Consider the following 20,578-nt stretch of genomic DNA (forward strand, 5'->3'; position numbering starts at 1 on the left):
GCCCTGCCTCCAACCCCATACCCGATTGGGGGAAACTGGAAGAAATCAAGGCAGGATCCCACCCGCCAAAGTGGGCTGATCGCAAGGACCAGGCAAGGAGGAGGCCCACCTGAATGGGACCACAGCACCCTGAAGTCAGTGATTTCATGACTCACCCCGCCCCCACTCCTGGCTGGCAAGTAGCCTTGGCTTTTTCAGAAGCAGCTTGGCTCAGTGTACAGGGGATGGTCGATCTTCCGTGGAGGAGCAGCTTGGCCAGTGTGGCGTAATGGAAACAGCAGAGGACTCGGTCAGGAGACTTGGGACCCAGCCACCTATGCTGTGTGGCCACGGGCGCACCCCTTAACCCCTCTGTGCCCGATGGTCATTTCTTCATCAGTGGCACAGGGGTGGCGATAGTAGAAACAGCTGGCATTCCTGGGATGTTGCCCACTCAGCCTCGAGATGAGACGACTTGTTTAATCCTCATGTCAAGCTTATCAGATAATACAGATGAAGAAACCCAGACTCAGAAAGGTTCAGGCATCTGCCCGAGGTCACACAGCCAGTGAGCATTAGAGCTTGGATTCGAAGCAGGGTGGGCGACACCAGGGTCCACAGCCTCAGCCACTCTGCTGTCCTATGCACCGCTCGTGAGTCACTGCTTCACAAGGCTCCTCTGGAGTTAAAAGTGATGACGTGTGTCCGGAAGAGGCAAATCCATAGAGATAGAAAGCGGATTAGTGGTTGCCAGGAACCAGCGGGAGGGAGAAAGGCAGAGAGCCTGCTAATGGGTACTGGGTGTCTTTTGGGGGTGATGAAATTGTTCTGGAATTAGATAGTGGTCGTGGTTACACAGCCTTGTAAATATACTAAAAACCACTGAATGTACACTTTAAAAGGGTGAATTTTATGGTATGTGAAGTATATCTCAATTCCTTTTTGTAGAAAAGTGATGATGTGTGCCCAGTTTCTGGGCTGTCAAGCCCTCAGCAAATGTCAGCTGTTGGGATTATTGATGGGTGTGGGTTGCTGCTAGGAACTGGCATGAAGATTAGAGCAGGAGATGATGCCAGTTTAACAGAGTGGTTAAGATCCTGGGCTTTGATCCAAACGGTGCCACTTCCTGGCCCTGAGACCTTGTTTTAGTCAGAAGTGATTTAGTTATGGATGACAGAAACCTAGTCTGTATGGCTTATTCAAAAAGAACATTGATTAGCTAAATGGAACTGAAAAGACGGAGGGTGCTTGGCTTCAGGTCTGCCTGGGTCTGGGGGCCACAGTGTCAGTGAGGACCTGCCTTCCTCTGGTTCTTGGCCTGCTCTGTGTCCAGACAGGGTGTTGACTGGTATGGTGGTGGCCATAGCTCCCGGCTTATCGAACAGCCCAGCTCAGTGACTTCAGAGAAAAACAGAACACCCCAGCAGTTTCAGCACAAGTCTTAGGGGTTCATCCTGGGTGACTGGCCAGAAACAGCCCAGGAAGTGGAAGAATCACACCACATCCATGCTTGCTGACTGGCAGAGGAGTAGAAGATCCCCCAGAAGAAGTCAGAGACTTGCTGCCAGAGAAGAGAAGATAGCCTGTGGGTGACGCAACAGTAAATGTCCCCTCTGGTGAGGGCAGGACACTCGGGCAGAGGAAAAGGTCTGCACAGAGGCTGCCTGGGTAGAAGGAAGGAGCATGGCTCAGACTCCCCTGTGGGAAAAGAGACTCACAGTTCCCAGCAAGAAGGGCCCCTCTGTCACTTTCTGGGGACAGTCACGCCCGCTGCTACTGCTTGACATCTGGCCATGGGACTCGTGTAAGGATGTCAGCGGGAGAGCCCTGGGCTTGGAGTGGAAGGGCCTGGTGCCCAGTCCTCTGTCTGACCAGCTGTGTGGCCTTGGGCAGGCCCCTCAGCCTCTCTGAACCTCCCTTTCTGCCCTCATCTGAGCCACTCTAGAGGATCTTGCAGAGTATAACAGAGAGCTGGCCTCCGAGCAGGGCACTGGGCGGGGACAGGAGAGCCCGAAGAGCCGAGGGAGGAGACTTGAGGAAGTGTGGTTGGTTGAACAATGTAATTTTTTTTGAGCAATGTAATTTTTGAACTGTGGTGTTGGAGAAGACTCTTGAGAGTCCCTTGGACTGCAAGGAGATCCAGCCAGTCCATCCTAAAAGAGATCAGTCCTGGGTGTTCATTGGAAGGACTGATGTTGAAGCTGAAACTCCAATACTTTGGCCACCTCATGTGAAGAGCTGACTCATTTGAAAAGACCCTGATGCTGGGAAAGATTGAGGGCAGGAGGAGAAGGGGGCGACAGAGGATGAGATGGTTGGATGGCATCACCGACTCAATGGACATGGGTTTGGGTGGACTCCTGGAGTTGGTGATGGACAGGGAGGCCTGGCGTGCTGCGGTTCATGGGGTCACAAAGAGTCAGACACGACTAAGCGACTGAACTGAACTGTATCAGTGTACAGCCAAACTGTATCGGCGGCTGTTTACTGAAACATGCCAGCTGCCTGCTTTATGCACCATTTCATATAGTCCTTGGGCTTCCCCAGTGGCTCAGTGGTAAAGAATCTGCCTGCAATGCAGGAGATGTAGGTTGGATCCCTGAGTTGGAAAGATCCCCTGGAGAAGGGCATGGCAACACACTCCAGTATTCTTGCCTGGAGAATCCCATGGACAGAGGAGCCTGGTGGGCTGCAGTCCACGGGGTCGCGAAGAGTCAGACATGACTAAAGCGACTGAGCACACACACGTACATTAAGTCCTCACTTACAGGCATGAAGTCAGATGGGGGAAGGGAAGCTCAGAGAGGCAAGAATCACGTGCCTAGAAGGTAGCATGGGTGGGATTCAGCCCTGGGGGTGGCTGAGTCTGAAGCCTGTGCTCCTAACTGCTGTACCCCCACCTCCTGGAGGCCCAGCATTGCCTTTGAGTCTGTCTCCTCATGGAATTCTTCCCTCTGAAGAGAGCTGCTCTTTAAAGGCCCGCTTGGCACCTCCTTGTGAGATTCAGGTAGCATCTGTCCTGCGGAGGGCTGCTCTGAGCAGGACACAGCCCCTCACAGACAGACCAAGTGTATGATGGATCTTTTCTACCCTGTGCCTTGCGACCTTTGCCCTCTGAGTCTTCTCAGGACTTCATTGCATCCTCAAGGCTGAGGGTCATGGTCGGCCCTGCAACGAAGTGTTCCCTCACAGAGGGCACAGTTAAAGGTTTGCTGAGCCAGACTCCAGATACTGTCTGTCCCTGCGTCCTCTGTCCCAGCCAGGGAACTCAGGCAGGGCTTGCTTCCTGGAGGAGGTGGCAGCTGAGCAGAGTCTTGACTATAAGGAGTTGCCCCACCGACAGGGTGGGGAGGTCATTCCACACAGACGACACCACGTGTGCAAAGATGCAGAATTCCCGTGGCGCACGGAGCCCGCCGGTCACCCTGCCAGGCAGGGAGCTGGCGAGAGAAGCACCGACCACTTGTGTCCTGTAAGCAGGAGCCCGCCACACTCAGGGGCCTGCTTCTGGGCACAGGTGCTTTCAGCGGGGCCTGTTTCCCAAACCTAGTACATCACAAAGCTGAAGGCAGGTTGCCGCTTCTTGGTCTGAGCCTTCTGTTTCTCCCCAGAGAAGGGAACTGAGGCCCAGCGACAGCAGAGGCTGTCCCATGTCGTAGGGCAAATGTCATTGGTTTCCACTTCCTGTTGAGATAGGACAGCCCCTGACGCACTTCATGAGCTCTGGGAACTGCCGGACGCCCCCAGGCTCCACCAGGGAAGCCACGGGGAGGGGGTGTTTTCTCCCGTCTTTTCTGGGAGCAGGTGTGGGAGGGCACAGCTGAAGCTCGCGCTGCGCAGGCAGGCCTTGCCCAGCTGGGAAGGCTTCCCAGCGAGCTCGTCGCCAACACTTGGCCGGGGATTCCACCAAGCATCTTTACCCAGATACTGTCTTTGCTGGCTCCTCAGACACACTTTCTTTCCCCAGACATTATCTTCTGAAATTGGGGTATCATACACACCAGCGTATCTGTTCCCTTGTGTCTGAAAACCATTGCCATATTGATGGCGTGGAGCTGAGGACATTTAAGAGTTACCTTTCTTCTCACAGCATCTGTGGGAGAATTGATTCCAGGAGCGCTCCCTTTCACCCCCCAGCGGACACCAAAATCCAAAGATACTCAGGTCCCTTGTATTAAATACTGTGCATGCGTACTCAGTCACTAAGTCGTGTCTGATTCTGTGGTCCCATGGACTGTAGCCCACCAGGCTCCTCTGTCTATGAGATTTTCCAAGCAAGAATACTAGAGTGAGTTGTCATTTCCTTCTCCAGGGGATCTTCCTGAGCCAGAGATCACACCTGCATCTCCTGCATTAGCTGGTGGGTTCTTTACCACTAGTGCCCCCTGGGAAGCCCGTTAAATAGTGCAGTATTTGCATATAACCTACACACATTCTCCTATATAGCTTTAAACCATCTCTCGGTTACTTATACCTAACACAACGTCAATGCTATGTAAATAAAAGGTAAATGCTATGTAAATAGTTGCCAACTGTAGTAGAATCACGTTTTGCTTTTCTGGAACTTTCTGAAAGTTTTTTTCCCTCAAATATGTTTGATCTTCCATTGGTTGAATCTGCAAGTAGGGGACCCAAGGGTATGGAGGGCCAACTGCAATTCTTTATTTGGAAAACAGAAAGAGGGAAGGTTGTACTGGCATCTAAGGCCTAAATCAGGGCCTGTTGCCACCACCTGGAAAATAATTTCTCCATTTCTCGACAGTGGCTGACCAAACCAGTTAGCCAGTTCTTCCTTATTTGTTCATCCATTGTTCATTCATTCTTTGCACATATATATCCCAAGGGCCTACCATGTACCAGAGAGGAGGTGATGGGGAAGGGGTGGGCCAGAGGGCCGCCCAGTAAGGGGGTCAGGCTGAGAACATGCTGCCCTTACTGAGAACGGGCCGTCAGAAGGAGAGAAGTGGGGCCGTGGACAGACAGGATGGACAGTGGGCTCCCGTGGAGACCAGGACATGCCGACATTTAGCAAAGCAAGCTCGTCGAGGGGATTCTGTCCCAGAGGCAACCAACAACGCACCGTCAGTGGTAGCTGCAGTGAGATGGCTGTTTGCAAGGAAAGGCGATCAAAGCCCGGGAACTGATTCGCTTTTGGTCTTAGTGTGTCCTGCCCCGAGAACCACATGGCTCCCCGCCAGTCTGCAGCTGCCCGTGACAGTCACCCGGGCCCTTGCACACTGCCTGCCCTGGCTCTCCTGGGACATGGGGCCTTTGTCCCAGTGCAGGAGTGCACCCTTCCAAGTCCAGTCTGCCGCTAACACAAACCACGTGTGGACCTCCACGCCAGCCTCCACGGTGTTTTCCTTGGACAGCCTGTCTCCTCTCCCTCCACCACAAGCTGTGTCCTGAAAACTGCTGATGGAGTGTTCTCCCGTTCCCTTGTGATGTGGCCGCTTGACGTGGCTCCCTCTCCCTTCCCACCCCCCAGACTGACTCACTTTCCTCCAGGGTTTCCAGTCCTCCTCACGCTCAGCACCGCTTCCTTTCATTCTCTGAGGGGCGGGGTGTGGACGTCCAGTCTCCAAGGACACCGTCTGCAGTGGGACTTGCCTGGCATGCCTCTGGTCCTGCTGGGGCAGGCAGCCTGGGGTCCCCACAGAGGGTCTGGGGTGTTGCCCGTGTCTGCTTCAAAGCCTGTGGGGCCAAGTGTGCAGCTCCCTGGCTAGAAGCAGCTTGTGGCCTGTGAACCCCAACACACTAAGACCTTTAGCCAAATAGCTCCCAGGCTTGATTCGCCTCTCCTGGCGAATAGCTGTCATACAGATTGCCGTTATCACTGATGGGATAATAAAAAAATGAAATAAAACTAGATATGGTGAAAAGAGGAGAATGAATATTATAGTCCAGCTCTGTGCTGCCCAGTTTGGTAGCCACTAGTCATGTGAGGCTACTTAAATTTCAGTTAATTAAAATTGAGTAAAATTAAAAGTTCAGTTCCTCCATCCAATGAAGGTTCCACCTCCAATACAGAAGCTCCCTTTCAAGTCTTACTGGCAATCCAGGGCCGATGACTACTGTAAGGGACACCACAGATGTAGAACATTTCTATCATCATAGAAAATTCTAGAAAGCCCAGCTCTGGCCACTGTGGGCACCTAGATAGTGGGAGGAGTTTAGCCAACCTTAAAACACAGCCTCATGGTGGAATATTATTCAGACCTAAGAAGGAAGGAAATTGCAGTGCATACTACAATATAGATGAAGATATTATTCTAAGTGAAATAAGCCAGACACAAAGGACAGATATTCACATGCGGTCCCTAGAATAGTCAGATTTATAGAGATAAAAAGTAGAGTGGTGGTTGTCAAGGCCTCGAGGAGAGGAATGGGGAGGTCGTGTTTAATGGACATAGAGTTTCAATGTGGAATGATGAAGAGGCTCTGAAGGTGGAGGGTGGCAGTGGTTGTACAATGTACTTAATGCCACTTAATTGTATACTTAAAATAGTTAAAATGATCAATTTCATGTTATATATGCTTAATCCCAAATACAGTCTTATAAAATACTGCTAATTATTCCCAGATGATTCTCAGAATAGCATTCGTTGTGGGCAGAATGCAAAGAGGGGGGCCTTCCTTGTTGGGCACCTCGTGTGCCCCCATGTCCAGCTCACATTCAGCATTCATTTGCACAACCCCCCTGCCCAGCAGGCTGCATCCGTCGGTCTACAAATGGTGACTCCGACTCACTGGGCTAGGTCTCTGGCCAGGGACAGACAGCTGGCATGAAGAAACATCGGGATTAAACCCCGGGGCTGTCTGGTCCCCAGGGATAATGTCTGTGGTTAGACTTTGCAACATTAAACCCGAGACTACTGCTTCAAATTAATAATACCTGCCTCAAATTAATACCACCTGGGGAGACACTTCAGCTCTTTGAGCTCCACTTATGTGGGTAAAAGCAAGTCAGGACAGAGGGTGAATAACTTCCTGACAGAGCGGTGAAGACCACAGGGCAGCACGGCAGTGGGCTGGGCCTCTGAGCCTGTGTGCACACTCAGACAAGCGCAGCAGAATCCTCGACGAGTGGACACAGGCAGGGTATGGCTGATGGATTACCAGGTCATACATCCTAAGAAAATGTTCCCTTATTTCAAAATCGTCTTCCCAAATAAAGTCGAGAAGAAGAAAAGAAGATGCGTACATGCTAAGTCACTTCTGTCGTGTCTGACTCTGTGCGACCCTATGGTCTGTAGCCCACCAGGCTCCTCTGTACACAGGATTCTCCAGGGCAGGATACTGGAGTGAGCTGCCATGCCCTCCTCCAGGAAAAAAAGGATAGTGTTAAGAAAAAACTTATACAGTGCCAAAAAGACACTGCAGCTGAGCTGGATTAATCACTCTGCTTTTAAAAAGAAAGCATACTCCACCTGTGCATGGAATATGAAACTTAGCCTGGTCTCAGGCTGATTTTTCATGTTCATGTGACACTCTGAAGCTGCCTGAGAGAGTGATCTTAGGGGAAAAGAAGAGGATTTAGGTTAAGATATCTGAACTGGCCGCACCACCACTTTGCTGTGTGACCTCAAGCAGTTCACTGCGTCCTTCTGCTCTGTAGCTTCTCCATCTGTGACATGGGGGTTGTGCACTGATTTCATAGGATTATTCTGAAGGACAGATGAATCCAGGTGTCTGAGAAGGCTTGTTAGCTGTAAACTGTCAAACCAACGTCCATAGTCATTACTAATTATTATTTGTTATTAGTAATGCAGTGGGTCAGTGGTAAAGAATCCTCCTGCAATGCAGGAGTCACCGGATATGCAGGTTTTATCCCTGGGTCAGAAAGATCCCTTAGAGGAGGGCATGGCAACCCACTCCAGTTTTCCTGCCTGGAGAATCCCATGGACAGAGGAGCCTGGCAGGCTACAGTCCATAGGGTCACAAAGAGCCGGACACGACTGGTGACTTAGTGCACACACTCGTGAATTAGTAATGTAGTGTACGATTAAATTAGTGTACAATTTCTGTGTCTCTGAATATTATTAATCAGGGATGCTTCACAAATATCTGAAGCTGCCCCTATTTCCAGATTTAATTTATGTGCATTCATTGGCTTAGCCAATTTTTATTGCATGCCTACTATGTGTCAGCATTGAAAAGCTCTTGTATTCAAAAAGGGAAGACTGCCTTTCCAGCAAGTCCTTTCCAGATGCTGGTAAGCCACAGTTCCCCATCACTGTACAGCATAGCACAGAGTAGGGGCCAATTGGCAATCACAAATAAAACCACAGCCTCATGGGCAGCCCTTCAGGGTTGCCAGCCAAGTTGAGGGTGACCACCGCCTACCCAGGGGTGTCACACTGAACAGTACTAAGGAGGCAGGGCACTCCTAAATGACCCTGTTTCCTGAATACGGGGGAGTAGTCCTTTTAATTACTGCTGAGCATCTCAGAGGCAGGTGATCCAATGGCAGAAAAGCCATGGGCTTCTGTCTGTGTCCCTGCCCCATGGCCAATTTCTTCACTCCTCTGGACTTCAGTTCCCTAGATGATAATGTCCATCTCTTGAAGGGGTATTCTGCAGATTTTGTGAGAGGGTGTGTCCGAAGAATCTAACTGTGCTTAGCATGTATACATGTTTCTCTGCTCTCCCTCTTCAGGCCTCTCCTCCCTCCCCCTGCACCATAGCTGTGCTTATTTTTCCCAGGCTATTCAAAGCTGCTTTCATGCTATCAGAGGGATGCATTTTTTTTTTAATCACAGTATAGTTGATTCACCAACTTCCCTAGTAGCTCTGTTGGTAAAGAATCTGCCTGCAGTGCAGGAGACGCACATTCAGTCCCTGGGTTGGGAAGATGCCCTGCAGGAGGAAATGGCAACCCACTTCAGTACTCTTGCCTAGAGAATCCCATGGGCAGAGGAGCCTGGCAGACTACAGCCCATGGGGTCGCAAGAGTCGGACATGGCTGAGCGACTGAGCCCCCACCACATAGTTGATTCGCAGGGTTATGTTACTGTTAGGTGTACAGCATAGTGATTCAGTGTTTTTGTAGATTATACTTCACTATAGTTTTATACAAGGTAATGGCTGTAATTCTCTGTGCTATACCGTGTATTCTTGTTGCTCATCTGTGTTATGTTGGTGTCTGTTAATCCTGCGCTCCTAATTAGCCCCTCCCTCCTTGCCTTTCTTGCTTGGTAACTGCAAGTTTGCTTTCTATGTCTCTGAGTCTGTTTCTGTTTTGCGTATACATTTATTTGTATTATTTTTTAGATTCCACATACAAGTGATTTAACATTTGTCTTTCTCTGACTTATTTCACTAAGCGAAACATTCTCTAGGTGCATCCATGTTGCTGCAGGTGGCAGGATTTCATTCTTTACGGCTGAATACTCTTCCATTGTATATGTGTGTGTGGTACATGTGCAAATGCACACACCCCACCCCATCCTGATCCCGCCATGTGTTGACGGGCCCTTGGCTGCTCCTTGTCTTCATCATTGTAAATAGTGCTGCGGTGAATGTTGGGTGATGTATCTTTTCAAATTAACGTTTCCTTCTTTTCAGATATGTGCTGTGGAGTGGGATGGCTAGGTCTTATGGTAGTTCTAGCTTTTGTTTCTTGAGGAGCCTCCAGACTGTTTTCCATAGTGGCCGCACCAATTTACATTCCCACCAGCAGTGCACAAGGGTTCCCTTCTTTCCACATCTTAAGATCCAGGGTGACTTTCCTTGAGGCAAAATGATGGCCGGGTTTCTCACATTCGGCCACCACTGCGGGAGGCTCAGGACTCCCTTTTCTCCTTGAATTCTGGGCCTGCGTGCTAATCAGACTGGCTTAAGATGCATGGACACAGCGGGTGGGAGGAGAGGGTGGCGCTGGCAGATATTCACCACCGCGTGGGAAGCAGGCGGCAGGCAGCTGCTGCGGTGCGCACGGAGCTCAGTGCTCTGCGCTGACCGAGAGGGGCGGGGCGGGCTCCGTGTGTGCTTAGAGCTGATTCGCTTCATTGTACAACAGGAACTAGCGCATCATAAAGCAGTTAGATCCGATTTTTTAAAAAGGATACAAGGCTATGCCAGAGTGTGCTCAGTGCACACAGGGTTGACTTCTCGCTCGGGAGATAAAGATGGCCCATGGAGGTTGCTGGGGGCTCTGGGCCCTCGCTCTAGGCCCCTTGCTGATGGAAAAGCCACACTATATAGCATGACTGCCACACGGCAGGCGGAGCTGGAGAGTGGTGACGAAAGTACCGCTCCTGGTTCTTCTGCCTGAAGTGAGCCACGTCCCTTCTGCTCACCTTGAATTTGCCACATCTTATTTCAGGGGGTGGGGAGGTAGGAATCTACCATGTGCTGAGAGGAAGAACCAGAAACCTGGTGACAGCATTAATGACCACATCCCAGCTTTAATCTGTAAAGCAACGCTGGCAGTGGGTACCATTATAGTCAACTAAGGATGAAGCGCAACTTATGTCACTTCCCCAGATGACAAATAACAGATCTGATGATTTTGTATATCCAATCAGATACTTCACATTAATTCCTTAAAATGTCAGAGATGCATTTGCTGTTATGAGAAGACATGAAAGGTCTTTGTTTGGGGGTGTTCCATCCCTCTTCTTCCTCGGTGCCCACAGCAGCCTGTACTACCTCTCAAGGTGCTTCCCACACCACCCTTCAGTGATCAAGTTACTTTTCAGTCTCTCCCTAGACTCTGAGTCACTCCATTGCTTCACCCCACGTGCCTGACTCAGAGCTAGAAACGGAGCTGAGCCAGCCAGGGCAATTCTTCCTGCAGCAGGAGTGTGTCATGCCCTCACAGGTGGAGACCTAACCAGATTAACTGAGTCTCTCTGGTTTGAGCACCACCCGGCAGTTCTCAGAAGACAGGATGACCTGCCATCCGTGGAGTTTTGGGGACTCTAGTGGGTGTTGTTCACGCTTCAGGTCCTGTGACTGGAGCCCACAGGAAAACTGAGATTGGTCTCTCCCAGCCGTGAGCCTGCACCAAGCTGCCGGCTGTGGATCTAGAGAATTGTTTGTATGGAGATCCTAGGTCTGGTTGACTTTGTCTTCTGCTAGTTTGGGTTTCTGAAACACTGAACAAAGTGAGCTTTTCTCTATCAAATCACGTAGTTCACATAATTCCTGTAAACTGTCAGAGATGCTTTTATCATTTAAAGGCTTTCATTTTGTTTTTCTTCCCATTTAGATGCAGATGTTGGACAAATTCCCCATGGAAGGAGGACAGAAGGACCCCAAGCAGCGGATCATCCCCTTTCTCCCCGGTGAGTGAGACGCGTGCTCTCAGATGAGGCCTCTAGGCTCTCAGCAGCTCTTGGATCACTCCCCTCTTTATCCTTGTCCATTGTCCCAGTGGCCAAACCTCAGTCTTTTGTAGAACTCAGAGCTTAAGAATATGGGTTTTGGAGTTAGATGCTACGCCGTTTACTAGCTGCGTGACCTTAGGCAAGACACTTCACCTCTGGGATCCTCAGTTTCTCCCATCTCTGGGAGTAGGGACTTCCCTGGCGGTCCAGTGGTTAAGACTCTGTGCTTCCACCACAGGAGGCACAGGTTCAGTCCCTCGTTGGGGAACTAAGATTCCACATGCCATGTGGCAAGGCCTCCCCCAAAAAAGTAATAATAAAATAAAAGGAATAATTTGAGCTCATGTAGTCTGTGTAGTGAGTGGCACCTATTTTTAACAGCTACTGTGTTTGTTTTCTGTTGTGCATAACAAATTACTACTCATTTAGCAGCTTAAAATGACACCCATTTATTATCTCACAGCTCTGCTGGTCTGAAGTCCAGGCAGGCTCAGCCAGCTTCTCTGTTTAGCATTTTAAAAGACCAAAGTCAGGGTCTTGACTGGGCTGGCCACTTACCTGGAGGATTTAGGGAAGAATCCCTCCCAACCTCATTAGGTTATTGGCAGAACTCGGTTCCTTACAGCTCTAGAACCTTGATGCCTGTTTCCTTCCTGGCTGTCCGCTGGGAACTCAGCTTCCAGAGGCTGCCTGTATTCCTCATCCGCCTTCAGGCTGGCAACAGGGTATGGAATCTCTCTCCTGGGCTCGAAATCTCTCTGACTTCCCCCGCCTGCCACCAATGGGGAAAGTTGTCTGCATTTAAAGCCTCATGGGATTACCTTGTACCCACTTGGCTAATCCAGGATAATCTCCTTCTCTTGAAATGAACTGAGGCATATCACGTAACATGATCCCAGGAGGGAGATCCGCTCTGTTGACAGGTGCTGAGATTGAGAAGAGAAATCTTTGGGAGCCATTTAAGAAATTCTGCCTGCCTGCCCGCCAACCACAGCTACCAAGCACCTTTTAAGGGCCAGGCTTAATGCAGCCATCGCTGGTCCCTGCTTTCAGTACGTCCCCCCCAAAATTTTTTACCAAAGAAATAGCATCAGGGCTTCAACTCAAAAAAATGAGCTACCCAAACCAGTGTTATAGCTTCCAATAATAATCAGTTCAGTTCAGTTCAGTCGCTCAGTTGTGTCCGACTCTTTGCGACCCCATGAATCACAGCACGCCAGGCCTCCCTGTCCATCACCAGCTCCCGGAGTTCACTCAAACTCATGTCCATCGAGTCGGTGATGCCATCCAGCCATCTCATTCTCTGTCGTCCCCTTCTCCTCCTGCCCCCAATCCCTCCCAGCATCAGAGACTTTTCCAGTGAGTCAACTCGTTGCATTAGGTGGCCAAAGTATTGCAGTTTCAGCTTTAGCATCAGTCCTTCCAATAAACACCCAGGATTAATCTCCTTTAGAATGGACTGGTTGGATCTCCTTGCAGTCCAAGGGACTCTCAAGAGTCTTCTTCAGCACCTAGCTACCATTTATTAGATGTCTGCTGTGGGCCAGTCCCTGGGCTAACTGCTTTCGTTAGCTCGTTTAGTCCTTAGAACAACCCAGCAGGGCAGACATTACTGTGCCCATTTCACAGATGAGGAAATGAAGACTGAGAGAAATTATGATCTCTTGCACGAATGGCAGAGCTGGGATTCAGACACAGGTATGGTAGACTCTAAAATTTATGCCTAAAAGTCACACACTACAGGCTCAAATCCCAGTGTTCCTAAGCAGCCACTCTGTTCTCTTGGGTAAGTTACTTAAGCACACAGAGTTTCATTTCTACACTTGCACATTTGAGATTGTAATGGTACATAAAAGACAAAGTTGTTCTGGGGATTAGGTAAGTGCCTGGTGTGTAGCTGGCAACAAGTAAGCACTTACTACTTCCTTTCTGGACAAATAATCAGCAAATTGACAATCACCCTAAATCACAAATATTTGGAGCTAGACTGGCCCTTAGACTTCCCTGGTGGCTTAGATGGTAAAGCATCTGCCTTCAATGCGGGAGACCCAGGTTCAATCCCTGGGTCAGGAAAATCTCCTGGAGAAGGAAATGGCAATCCACTCCAGTGATCTTGCCTGGAAAATCCCACGACGGAGGAGCCTGGTAGGCTACAGTTCATAGGGTTGCAAACAGTTGGACACAACTGAGTGACTTCACTTTCCTGGCCCTTAAGTCTTTTTCATTTTGAGGGAACGGGGGGCAGGCACCGAGAAGGGGAGACCCTGCGTCACCCAGGTGCTCATTCTCCCCCTCCCACTCCAAGATTCTGCTGTCAGCATATCATTGTGTTCCTTCCAATATTGTCATTGTTGAGTGAGTTCAGAGACAGGGTCGATGAATTTGCCAGGCCCCATTTACTGGGAGCATTGTTTACCTAAAAAAATTAATGTTTTAGTTCTTCCACGGGGAAAGAACACTGGAATTTTTTCCTCTGGTGGGGATAACCCAGTGTGCCAGCTGCAGGAATCAAATCTCAGCACCCAAAGCACGTGCTTTGGAGTCCAGTGGACCAAGTCCTGTGACCTCAAGCAGACAACATCTCCCACCACTGAGCCCCAGTTTCCTCATCTGTAAAATGGAACAGTGACCCCTGCTTCATAAACTTCTCTCCCTGACACATAGAAGGTTCTCAGTAAAGGCAGAAACAGGGTCCGGGGACATTCATTTGGAATTTCTGGGTATTTTGTATCATGGAATCCTACTTAAGTGGTCCATCTGGATATTCAAGTTGAAATGGGCTCTAAATGTATATTTTTCTTCAAGACGGGAAAGGAAAGTTGTGAGTTAGAACTCTGCTGGATGAAAGGCAAAACCAGCTCTGGAAAAACTTCCCAGAACAGGGAAGAACTTGAGCCGACCCTCTCCCCAGCCCCTGAAAGCTTTCATGGTTACGTAATCCTTTTCCACCCACGAGTGCATGGCGATGCAGTTCTCAGGGACTCGGCTCCATTGTCCCTGCTCAGGAGACCCACTTGCAGCTTGGAGAGGTCCCGCAGGGCCCCAGGACCCCTGGAGCATCCTTTACCAGCCCAGCTCTTAGCTTTTCCTCGAGGCCAAGGCCAAGGCCAAGGGCAGGGACGGGTGGGAGAAACGTTTCCCCCTCCAAGGGGTCAGTTTTCTGCCAAGACTGCCGCGTCAGCAGAACAAAAGCAAGTTTCTTGTTAGCACAAAGGCGGGGGAGGGGAGAACAGGCCTGTGCAATTTTCCATCCCAGCAAGAGCTGGGGAAAGCCAACTTGGCAGAGGATGTGGCTTGAAAAATAAGAATTACAGTTTGGCCTTCCTCCACTGTGGAAAACAAAAGCTTGCTCATTCCCACCAAAGGCTCGCCTCTCCTCTGAGGACCCTTTCAATTCCAGCAAGGCTGGCCTGCCAGGAGGGCTGGGCGCAGGCTTGCTTGCCTTCCTTCCCCACAACTCACACAGGAACACCTGGACGCGGGTGCAGGCCGGGGGTGCGGCCCCACCAGCCTTTCTCCCAGAGGCACCAACCAAGGGCGTGCTGGCCACGCCATTCTGCCCGCCAGAATGAGCGGTACTCCAGCTCTGCTGGGGATAAGTGATAAGGGAGCCTGTCGGTGACAGGTCTTAAGAAACCAAGTTGGGAGTTGAAGAAAAGACATGTGCCCTTCCTGGTGGAGTGTCAGGCAGTGTCCTGTAACCTTTTTTTTTTTAAGTAATTGCCCTTTTTTAAGCACCTAGAAAGGGCCAAGCGCAGTGCCAGTGCGTCTTGGAGATTACTAAGACATAGGGGCGGGTCTCCCTTTCTGCAGTTGAAGAGACTGAGGCTCCAACAGGTAAACTCATTTTCCAAGGCAGCACAGGAAGGAAGAAGACCCCCCTGGGGTTGGCCCGGGGGCCTTGCTCCTCACCCTAGAGCCTCTGTGTGTCTCCCTGGCACATGCTAATCCTGCCACGGGGCTTCCTGCCCCCTGTGTTGGGCAGGGCCCCTGACGTGAGTCCAGAGACTGGTCCCACTAAGGCCACACAGGGAAAGGAGAGACACTGCTGTGTCACACCCCCAGGAGACACTGAAGGCTCCTGAGTTGTCTGTCCTCTCCCAGCCCCTGCAGCCTGAGCCCTCGGCCTCAGGCGGATTCTCTCGGGTGGTGGTGGCTCCAAGCTGGCCGTGCTGTGCCCGCGGGCCAGGGCTAGCACCACGCCCTCTGTAAGTCGCAGGCTTCTCAGTCGGCCTGTACACCCCATCTGCCCACTTCCTCCGATTTTGTAGAAGGGGAAATTGTACCACACCGAGACCAAAATGTTTTTGATAGGGACTCCTCCTCCCGTTTTGAGAAATGGATTAGAGGCAGGAAGCGTTTGCCCTGTGGGATTTCTCTTCACAGGCACGCTTTTTTTTTTAAAAAAGGCTTAGGACTCTCTTAGAGATTCTGATCTTCAGGTGGTTCCACCCGCGAGGGTGGGAATTCGATTATCACAGTGACTAGGGCTGGGATGGGAACAGGAACGCCAGCGGCCTTCTCGGGGTTGGAGGCCAAGGATGCAAACCTCCTGCAGGGCAGGGGCCCTGTTCCCCTATTGGGAAACATCGACTGTCAAGTGTCGAGAAGGCAGGCCCCCAGCACCCTGCACACATGGGGCTCTCGCAGAGCCTGCGCCTCGGGAATAAATGAGAGAATGCCATCAGTTCTAGGGGGGCCAGGTTGTAAACCCCTTCCCACTTCCCTGCATAATTTCCTTTTTTCGTTTTAAATAGCATGAACGTTTTTGATTCCAGAAGTAATCAATGTTTAGGGTAGGGACTTTGGGGAAAGTATAAAGAAGAACACAAGAAGGCTTTGTCTTCCACCCTCAGAGACAAGCACTTTGAACTGTGACACATTTTCTTCTAGATTTTTCCAACAGGCGTGGTATATCAGAAATTTGACTGATGCATCAGAATTAAACCCATCACCACTATAAAGAGAGGAGATCTTCGTTTAAAGGAATATATGTTTCATCTCCTTGTGGGTTTTCTTAATCGATGGAAATTAGCGAAAAAAGGATGACTGTTAGGTCAATCATATCGCCCTAATTTCCTGATTGTGCCCTTTTGCCCAAGAGCAAGCTGTCTGATTATTTCACATGTGACGTTAAGCATATGGCCTCTTTGGGTGCAAATCTCCTGACCACCTTGGATTGCGAATCTTCAAAAGTCAAGAGGCTATTTCCCGTTATCCCTTCCGATTCTGTCCTGTGATGACATTTTTTATGGACCTTTCTTGCCGTCTTGTCCTTGCTCACCCAAGCATGACCCAGGCAGACAGCAGTCCCTCCAGCGCCATCTCTCCTCACCCTGCCAGCTTCATGGCCCAAATTTGCCTCCATGACCTGCCTTCTCGGACCAGAAGTAGGTGAAGTTCTCAGTAGGTCTCCGCGCTCTGCTGTCTGGAGGACTGTGGCCTGCCCGTGCCGTCCTCTTTGAGCCCTGGAGACCCCCTGGTCACCCTGCACAAGCATGGCGTGGGGTCGTGTCCCCATCTCGCCCCTTGGCCCTCCCTGAAGTCTTATTTCTGACTTCGCCTACCCCCGTCTGTGTGGCGTCGCCGCACTGTCTGGATTTTCAGTGCAAGAGCCTTGCCACCGTCTCCCCATGGGAAGTGGCAAATCAGAGGGAACCCACTGATTCGCTGGAAACAAACCTCACCTGTAACATTTCAGCCTCTTGGATATTTCCCAAGAACCTCGGTGGCACCATTTATATACTTACCTTTGCCCGTGGCCCGCATCCTCTGGCTCTGTGTCACATTGGAGGCTCCGGTATCACACCCCAGCACTCAGGCATCACCAAGCAAGTAGTGAGTGGACCCTCTGTTAGTGTTCGGTGGCGGGGAGGCATGGAGCCTCTGCTACTACACTGACTGGGGAAGGGATCGGAGGGATTTGTCGTCTTGGCAGGTAGAGTCCACCTTCATACACATCAGACATGACTAGTAGGAAGATATAAAAACATGCAAATCATCAGTGTGATGTGTACAATTAAAAAGAGACAGGAACACTTTTTTCTTTTTTACTGAAGTGTGGTTGATTTAAAGTGTGTTAATTTCTGCTCTACAGAGAGTGACTCAGTTATGCATTTATATATGTTTTCATACTCTTTTCCATTATACTTTATCACAGGATATTGACTGTAGCTCCCTGTGCTATACAGCAGGACCTTGTTGTTTACCCGTCCTTCGTGTGCTAGTCTGTCCTGCTAATCCCAAACTCCCAATCCACCCCAACCCCTTGGCAACCACAAGTCGATTCCGAAAGACACAGGAACTCATAACCCATTTGAAGTGGGTAAGAGTTTCCCAGCAGGGGTAGTGGGTGAGGTTGGATGGGGAAGGTATTCCAGGAAGAGGGAAAGGCACAGAATTACAAGAGAGCAGAGCACACCGGGAAAACATCAGGTGAGAGCAGGAAATATACAAAGGAAGAGGAAGGAAGGAGGCTGAGCTGTTGGGTGAGGACATATCTGAGTGTTCACTGAATTGTTGACACGGTCTGAGAATGTTATATTTAGGCAGGGGACCTCTGATCATCAGGTCTTCCTTCCTGGCTTCCAGTCTCCCTTATCTCACCAAAACTTAACCACTAAGCCCTACTCCGTCAGATCCTTGTACTAGAGCTGTGAACAGGGTTTTGGGGGACCAGCATGGGGTCATCCAAACCCTGTGGATGAGCAGCAGTGGGCATTGATGGCAGCCAGGAATTTAGGGGCCACTTCCCAGATGGTGCAGTGCTAAAGAATCTGCCAGCCCAGTGCAGGAGACCCAAGAGACAAGGGTTCGATCCCTAGCTCGGGAAGATCCCCTGGAGAAGGAAATGGCAACCCACTCCAGTATTCTTGCCTAGAAAATCCATGGACAGAGGAGCCTGATGGTCTACAGTCCATGGGGCCCCAAAGAGCCAGGCAGGACCGAGCACGCGCACGCAAGCAGACCAGAGGCAGGTGCGTCCTCATCCTTCCAAGCTGCTGAGAGCTTGTCACCGTGGCCTCTCAACACTGTACGCGCTCTTGTCCTCTGCAGGCAAAATTCTCTTCCGAAGAAGCCACATTCGGGACGTGGCCGTCAAGCGCCTGATACCAATAGACGAATACTGTAAGGTGAGTCTGAGGAATTCCAGTACTTTCCTGCGCTCGTCTTCCCCTGGGATAGTTGTTTTTTCTCTTCTCTTTTTCTGACTAAAGGATGCCTGAAAGATCTGTGCAGGTGGAAGAAATGTAAAGAAATTAGAAAAACCAGTCAGCCCCGATCCTCCAACTCAAAGGCAACAGTCATGCTGGTTTTACATATTTCCTTTCTTTCTGTGTGCCGTTCATTATGACGTTGAGACCATCCCACATGTGTTATTTTGGCCGCTGTTTCTCTTCTTTTGCATTATAAGAATTTCCCGTGCTATTAAAAAATCTCCTTAAACCTGCTTTTAGTGGCTTCATCGTATTCCATTGTGCGTGAATGTTCTAGAAGTTATTCAGCCAACTCCTGTTGTTGGACAGTGCAGCTGGCTTGTAGTCCCTTGAATGTTCTCAACCACATGGAGCCTGTCTGCCTTTTGCTTTTATTTCGTTTGATTTGAGGTTGTGGTTGCGAAAGAAGCCTGTTTTTCTTTTATTTAGCCTCCTTAATCTATAGTATTTGTTTCTCTGACTCAGAATCGCTAGCAGTTTCATTGGAGAAGGGTGGGAACAGCAAAAACTGCCTGAAAAATGGAGCGGTGGCTGCTTTCTCCCCCTAAGCTCAGGAACAAAGCAAGTATGTTCGCTCTCTCCACCTCTGTTCTGTGTTTTCCTGGAGAGTGTGGCTGGTGTAAGCAGGCAAGAAAAAGAAATACAGGGAGTACAGATTAGAAAGGAAGAAGTAGGGATTTCCCTGGCGGTCCAGTGGTGGGAAGTCTGCACTTCCAATGCTTAGGCTCAATCCCTGATCAGGAAACTAGGTTCCCACATGCTGTGTGCGGCATGGCCAAATGAAAGGAAGAAAGAAGTAAAACTGCCTTGATTCACAGATGACTTGATTCTACTGTAGAAAATCATAAGGGATCTACAAAAAACCTGCAGAAACTAATAAATGAACTTAGTAGGATTATAGGCTACAAGACAAATATTAAAAAATCAATTGTATTTCTATATACTAGAAGTGAAAATCCCAAAAATGAAATTAAGAAAATAATTCCACTCACAATAACATCAAAAAGAATGAAGTAATTAGGAATAAATTTTAATAAAAGAAATACAAAGTTTATACACTGTAACTGAAAAACATTGTTGAGAGAAATTAAAGAAATTAAATTAGTGGAGAGACATTCCATACTCATCGATTGGAAGACTTGATAGTATTAAAGTGGCAGTTCTCCCCCAGTTGATCTACAGAGTCAATATAAACTGCCAAAATCTTAGTAGGCTTTTTTGTAGAAATGAACAAGCTGATCCTAAAGTATATGGGGAAGTACAAAGGGCTCAGAATAGCCAAAACAATTTTGAAAAAAAAGAAAAAGAACAAAATTGTACTACCCATTTTCCAAACTTCTTATGAAGCGGCAGTAATCAAGATGGTGATACTGGTATAAGGAAGGGCACATGGACCAGTGGAAGAGAACTGAGTCTGTAGGTAGACTCTTCAGATTTATAATCAGTTGATTTTCAACACAAATACCAAGAAATTCGATGGGCAAGGGTAATGTAGTCTTTTTAACAAATGATGGGATCATGGGATATTCATATGCAAAAAAAAATTTTTTTAATTAAATTGGACCCTGACCTCACACACATGATTTAAAAACCAAGTCAAAAGCTCAAGCTCAAGTCAAAATGGATCATAGACCTAGATATAAAAGCTAAAACTATAAAACTTCTAGAAGAAAACATGGAAGAGAATCTTCATGACCTTGGTTTAGGCAAAGAGTTCCTAGATACAGCACCAAAAGAAAAAAACTGATATGCTGGACTTCATTAAAATACATTTCTGTGCTTTGAAAGATGCCATGAAGGAAAGGAAAAGACACACCACAGACTAGAGAAAATCTTTGTAAATCATATATCTGAGAAGGGACTTGTGTTACGACTATATAAAGAGCTCTTACAACTTCAAAATAAAAAGACAACCAGGTTAAGGCCTCCTTGATGGTCCAGTGGTTGGGACTCCAAGTTTTCACTGCATGGAACACAGGTTCAGTCCCTGGTCGGGGAACTAAGATTCCTCATGTCATGCAGCATGGTCAAAAAGATTAAATAAGTACA

At 49.1% G+C, this 20,578-nt stretch overlaps 1 protein-coding gene across 2 annotated transcripts in view; it reads left to right on the top strand.

Moving 5' to 3' along the window:
* The window catches only part of SH3PXD2B (SH3 and PX domains 2B), a 120,886-nt gene that overhangs the window by 38,111 nt on the left and 62,197 nt on the right, over positions 1 to 20,578 (top strand). For both annotated transcript variants that reach the window (XM_088827767.1, XM_055421828.2), the window contains exons 3-4: positions 11,195 to 11,270; positions 18,369 to 18,445. In XM_088827767.1, coding sequence (XP_088683893.1) covers positions 11,195 to 11,270; positions 18,369 to 18,445 — 153 coding nt within the window. The remainder of the gene's footprint in view (positions 1 to 11,194; positions 11,271 to 18,368; positions 18,446 to 20,578) is intronic.

The sequence above is a fragment of the Moschus berezovskii genome, chromosome 18 (assembly GCF_049115385.1).
Source record: "Moschus berezovskii isolate FMDL1 chromosome 18, NW_MosBer_1.0, whole genome shotgun sequence".
In the NCBI taxonomy this organism is placed as follows: Eukaryota; Metazoa; Chordata; class Mammalia; order Artiodactyla; family Moschidae; genus Moschus; species Moschus berezovskii.